General features: G+C 45.2%; 1 protein-coding gene across 1 annotated transcript; it reads left to right on the forward strand.

Annotated features, from left to right (window-relative positions):
- The first annotated feature begins 995 nt into the window (after positions 1-995).
- tent5aa (terminal nucleotidyltransferase 5Aa) lies at positions 996-5899 on the forward strand. Its single transcript, XM_075464909.1, has 2 exons — positions 996-2137; positions 2583-5899. Exons 1-2 carry the CDS (start codon positions 1712-1714, stop codon positions 3360-3362), a joined length of 1206 nt encoding a protein of 401 aa, XP_075321024.1. The 5' UTR covers positions 996-1711; the 3' UTR covers positions 3363-5899.
- Positions 5900-6336: the final 437 nt, after the last annotated feature.

The raw sequence follows: 6336 nt of genomic DNA on the forward strand, positions 1-6336 counted from the left end.
AGGTGCTTTATGGGTGGCTACAGTGATGCAGCTCTTCACGCTGCCAAACGGAGTGTCCGTAAGAGCAGCCCCCGTCTGTCAGATCTCTCCGTGACCAGGTCCTGACCTCTAATTTCATCTGACCTCTGACCCTCCTAATATGCTGCCTGAGCCAGTTAGTGTCAGGTGACTTTGATTGGATATTTCTGAATAGGTTTCCAAGAGAACCTTTATTTTCGAGGGACATCACGCATAAAACATCACACAGTTACACAGTTAAAATCTTTTAAAGCTCTTGCTGCGTGTCTAACAGGTCGTTTGCAGTTGGCTGGACACCCACCACCTGAAATGGGCCTTACAAGACCACAGGCTTAAAAGATAACTGAGAAAATGTTTCCTGTCTGTGAAAAACTTGCGTTGAATAGAAAAGATTCATTGTTAAACTTCAAACGTGATTTCAGGACCAAAATCAGCCCACAGAGGGCGGCATGGCAACATGACCTGAGCTGTGGAGCCATCAGCCCCATGTGAAACGTGGGACATATCAGAACAGACGTTTCTACTTATTGTTAATGTTTTCATGACATGTTTTGTTTCATTTCACAATGTTCACTTCTGATTATAAAGGTCATCATTATCCCAGGAAATAACTTGTGGCTTTGTAAATAAATTCAGTTATTTTAATTGTAATTCACCTGGAATTGGCTCATTGTTTTCATATAACAATATATATATATATATATATATGTATATATGTTAAGGTCTCAGGATTAAAAGCATTATAAGAGTATGATAAAGGCAGGCCGTGGAGCAGCTTTTAACAGTATTCCCATGATGAGCAGTGTCAAGCAGCGAGCAGGAGGGGGGGTGAAACCCAGCTGACATCCTGAGACCATACAAACCTAACTGTTGCAGACCGCTGCTGCGCGTCAAGTGGACAGGTAACAGTTAACTTCATCACAAGCCATAGGGGGGGGGGGGGGGGGGGGGGGTGAACTAAACAGAGTCCAGGGAAGCAAGCTGCGACTCACGGAGCACACGCACTTTTATTAACGGGATTATTTCTTCACAACAGGGGGTGAGAAATTAAAGTTATGTTGGAGCTGTGCGTAAAAATCCACAAGATTCCTCCCAGGGGCTGACCGTCGGATGGAGGATTGTGCCAAAGTGCGGCTCGAGGAGCAGCCTATTCATGCAAATTCATAAAATCATATAGGCGTGCCTTTGGGTGATGGAGTCACAGCCGGAAAAGCAAACCCCCCTCTTGGTTCATCAGCGACCTTCAAAGACTGTGATGCGCGGCGCGAGGACACACTGACAGCAGGACCGGGGCTAACGTTTTAAAGGCGCAAAGAGAGAGAGGAGAAAGTTAGGGCTCGTTCTTCTGTTGACTGTCTGCACTTCTCCCTCAACTCTTATCAGCAGCTCCACGGCGGCGCCGCCACTCTGCTGGATCTCAGACTCACTGCGCACGGAAACGCACTGCAGCAACTCTTACTTACAAGTCTTCAGGCTTAAATATTTTTCATAACATTTTTAGATGTTAACAGTCACTTTGGGAAATTTCAAATACTAAGAGTCCTTATGCGGATGAAGTTACCGTCACCTTTGTTTTACAGAATCTGTGCGTAAAGTCGCGACCACTTATTTGTCTCTTTATTGTAAAAAAAACCCCCAAAAAAACCGAAAAACTTTTTAATCTTTTATCAATTGCTGAGGACTTTCCCCCACCATGTCAGAAGACGGCGGCAGCTCCAACACCAGCTGCGTGTCTGAAACAGACAGCAGCAACGTCAGTGTACTCAGCTGGGAGCAAGTGCAGCGGCTGGACGCCATTCTAACTGAGACCATTCCGATCCACGGCCGGGGGAACTTCCCCACTCTGGAGATGCAACCGCGGCATATTGTCAAAGTGGTGCGGAGTCGGATGGAGGAGAAACAGATCCACGTCCGGGACGTTCGGTTAAACGGTTCTGCAGCCAGCCACGTTCTGCACGAGGATAGCGGACTGGGCTACAAAGACCTGGACCTCATATTTTGCGCAGATATGAAAGGTGAAAGGGATTTCCAGACTGTGAAGGACATAGTTTTGGACTGTCTCCTGGATTTTTTACCCGACTGTGTGAATAAAGAGAAAATAACCCCGTTGACGTTAAAGGTACACTCACCCTCGCAACTAAACACTCTTCCTCATTTCTGCTTTTGGTGTTTACATTTAGATTTGTGATTAGATTTAATTGCATTTGTTCCATTTCGACTTCACCACCACGATGTGCAGCTTAAAGTGCAATTAGATCGGTGTTAGTGACAGTAAAATGCTGGTTTTCTGTGGTTAAGAGGATTGAGTTAAACCAATTTAGAAGGGATCAGTCATAGGTACTGTATAAGTACATTCTATTGCATCAGTAGCATTAAAATTTGAAGAACATACAATCATCATGTGTACAAGAATAGTTACTGAATTAAATCTGGCACAATTCAAAATTAGGCCTAAATCCAAATGGCAACTAAATTCGTGGTGACACCTTTAAGACTATTTATTCAATGTTAATGCTTTCTCTCCCTCTCTGTGTCCCCCCCCACCCCCACATACACATGTTCAGGAAGCCTATGTGCAAAAGATGGTGAAGGTGTGCAATGAATCTGACCGCTGGAGTCTCATCTCCCTCTCCAACAACCGGGGGAAGAATGTGGAGCTGAAGTTTGTGGACTCCCTTCGGCGGCAATTTGAGTTCAGCGTGGACTCCTTTCAGATCAAACTGGACTCCCTGTTGCTGTTCTACGAGTGCTCGGAGAACCCCATGGCTGAAACCTTTCACCCCACCATCGTGGGTGAGAGCGTGTACGGGGACTTCAGCGAGGCCCTGGACCACCTACGTCACAAGGTCATCTGCACCCGGAACCCAGAGGAGATCCGAGGCGGGGGTCTCCTGAAGTACTGTCACCTGCTGGTGAGGGGTTTCCAGGCTGCATCCGAGTCCGAGATGAAGTCCCTGCAGCGCTACATGTGCTCACGCTTCTTCATTGACTTCCCTGATATTGGTGAGCAGCAGCGCAAGCTGGAGTCCTACCTTCAAAACCACTTTGTTGGCCTGGAAGACCGCAAGTACGACTACCTGATGACGCTCCACGAAGTGGTCAACGAGAGCACGGTGTGTCTGATGGGGCACGAGAGGCGGCAGACCTTGGGGCTCATAGCCATGCTGGCAGTTCGCGTACTTGCCGAGCAGAATGTCATCCCCAACGTGGCTAACGTCACATGTTACTACCAACCTGCTCCTTATGTGGCAGATGGCAACTTCAGTAACTACTACATAGCACAGGTACAGCCGGTGTTTGCTTGCCAGCAGCCTGCGTACTCCACCTGGCTGCCGTGTAACTGAGTCAGCCTCAAAGAAGGGAGGAGGGCGAAGTCTGATTTTTTTTAAACAGGAGTGAGCGCAACAGTTGTGCCCTCATACCTGCAGAGTGCATTACAGCTGACAGAAAACGGAGTCCTCTGTTTGATGTTTTGCATTAAAGCTTCTATTTTAGGTCATACATTGAGGTAACTCGAGAACCGCTGGCTTTCACTTTAAGTGCACATTTCAGAGTGAATATTAGCACATTTTTTGGTGACATCAGCCTCAAACTGATCCTGCCCAGGCCTACAAGGTTTGGAAAAGACTAATTTGGGCAGCTTGGATGCATCGGCTAAATGCTAATTTTGAATGTGAGCAGCAGAACTGTCACTGAGACTGATTGAGTCTGTCACCAACTGATTAGCCAGCATGTCTCTGCTGCCGACCAAACGGCTGCATCAGTGTCCTGCAGCTGACTGCTACTTCAGCGCAGCTTTCAGGGGTTTGTAGCTCAATGCCAATACACACACACACACACACACACACATAAACACACACCGTGGATAAAATTAAAGGTGTGCTGCAGGGCTCCAGAAATGAGCACCCTGCATTTAGCTTTACATCAGCTGAACTGAGGCGAGATGCCGTTATAAAACTAGTTTGGTTATCAATCAGGCATCTCAGCCTTGCATTTGGATATGATTCTGGTTGTTTACAGACCAAAGATTTGTTTTTGATTGTTTCTAACATTAAAACCCAATTTTGATGGGGGATAAATAAACTAAATATGAAGCTATTGTAATGTCTCTTTGTATATGTGGGCATATGTGTGTTTATAAGTGCCTCCTGCCTCTCAGCGGGCAGAGAAAACGACGAGCAGACCGCGGGACCCCACTCTGTCTGCAGTCAAACAAAAGACAGTAGCACCCCAAAGGCTTGTGAATGTATATATGAAATCATGTGCAGTCAGTATTGGGGTGAAAAGGTGTGGATTTTGCATTTCAGTATCAGTCAAGTGTGTGGTTGATGGGTATTAACAATGTTTACATTCTTCATGTGAATATTTGGAAATCCAAATCTTTATCTTTTCTGAAGGCGATTCTCTGCTTGTGTGCTGTTATATAGATGTTTTGAGAGGGGTGGATAAGCATTTTTAGGTCATCAGCAGAAAAGAAATATAAACACGGTATTACCTGTATATTTTGTACGGCGGCGCTTCTCTCTCTCTCTCTCTCTTTTTTGTTCTCATCTAAGAAAAAGCAGATAAGAGACAGAGAGAGGAAAGACTGCATTCAGAGATTGGGTCCGACAGAGAGCTGCTGTGTGTGGCCTGCGTGCTTCATCCTACAGTAGTAGGATATTTGCAGAGACACCTCAGATGATGAGACACTGTTTGCTGTAGCACCCTAGCAGGGAATTCCTCGGCTGCTGCCGAAGAGCTTGAACTTAGCCGGGGTTGGGGCCGCAGGTTCAGGTTCAGAAAATGTAGTGCCAAACACTTTGCTGGCCCAGCTGGGTGCCCTAGAATTTAATAAGGCCATTCGCTGATGTCCATGTCGCGCTGATATAGAAGACAGGGAGAGAGAGAAAGAATCAGAGATAGAGAAAACAAGGGAAAGAAGGGAAATTGGTTAAAAGCCAGAGGGGAGAGTGAAGAGTCTGGAGAGATAGGTGCAGCTGGTGATGGGGTTTATCTCTCCAGGGCTACAGGCCTTACTTTACAAACCGTCTTTGTTAAGGTCAAATTACAACTTGCTGCAGCGTGTTCCTTTTTGGGGAAGACCGAAATGTTCAGTAATCAGCATTTGCTCTCTGTTTTAATCTTACTCTAAACAAAAAAAGGGTGGAAAGTGACGAACGCTACATTTTTGCAAAGTAGCTATGGGAGACTTCAAGTTGTAACTTGGGTGTCATTAGTTAGATAGCTTTATCAGCACTTATCAGAGGTTTTTATGACTCACTCCACATCCTTTTTGAAGATTTTTATAGCTGAAGACCTACAGATTTTCCAGATGGCAGGTAGAAAAAGACAGTGGTGATTTTATTTTTTCAAAACGAAGATGCAGGTTTGGCACCATGACTAGCATCGAGTAAACACAGCAACAGAAAGAGAAATGATCTCACCGAAAACACGTTCCGTTCTCGTTCTCTGTCTTGCATAATTCCGATAATTACTGCTCTGTTCATATGTTTGCTCGCAGTGTCTGTCCATGTCGATGGATTGTAAAGGCATATTGAAGTCCAAACAGCTGACTAGCTAGCTAGCTCCAGTCTGTCTGTCAACTAGTGATTGTGCCTGTCAGTTAGAGATTGTGGGTTTCTGCATCGTCTTGTATGCATGGTCTCAAGTAAATGTATCTGTTCATGCAGTCTTTTACAAGTTACACTTTGAAAAAGATCCTCGTCATGTATGTATATTTTCTATGATTGTTATTTTTATAAATGTACGAGACACTGCAGATGTCGCAGTGGATTTGAATCTGTGATCGGGCTTCAATGGCTTTTTTGCTACGTTATGTTATGTGTCCAATGGGTCAAAAGGTTTAAGATGTTTTCCTCAATAAAATATTAGAAATCCAGCTTCATGATGTCTCTTGTTATTCATCAGTTTAACTCTAAATCGGGTTTACTCATCTGGCTTGGTGCAGATAGAAGCCGTCTGTCGAACAAGAGAAATCACACAGAATAACCCGAGATGATTGTTAGTTATTTCTTTTTTCAGCAAAGGAGAGTCAGAGTGTCTTTTTTCTCTGACGTCAGCCATTTAGCAGTTTTCAAATAGGTTTCCTGCTTCGTCCCCCCTGGGAGGCAAATCCTTGCCGGTGCCTGTCGGGCCCAACAGGCCCAGCCAGAAACCCCGCGCAGAAATGGCTCGCAGCTGCCAGAAAGAGCAGTTGTTGAATGTGAGGGGATTTGTATTCACCAAAAAGAAAAAAAAAGCAATTTCAACACCTTTGTAGGTTGAATATCTTTGCCTGCTCATCAAATTCTCCGTTGACAGCCCCCACCACCCAAC

The sequence above is a fragment of the Odontesthes bonariensis genome, chromosome 5 (assembly GCF_027942865.1).
Source record: "Odontesthes bonariensis isolate fOdoBon6 chromosome 5, fOdoBon6.hap1, whole genome shotgun sequence".
Taxonomy (NCBI): domain Eukaryota; kingdom Metazoa; phylum Chordata; class Actinopteri; order Atheriniformes; family Atherinopsidae; genus Odontesthes; species Odontesthes bonariensis.

Excerpts from the sequence above, each read along its gene's own strand:
- tent5aa (XM_075464909.1), top strand. The coding sequence starts at position 1,712 with ATGTCAGAAGACGGCGGCAGCTCCAACACCAGCTGCGTGTCTGAAACA. Across the intron at positions 2,138-2,582 it reads TAACCCCGTTGACGTTAAAG|GAAGCCTATGTGCAAAAGAT; the intron begins GTACACTCACCC and ends ACACATGTTCAG.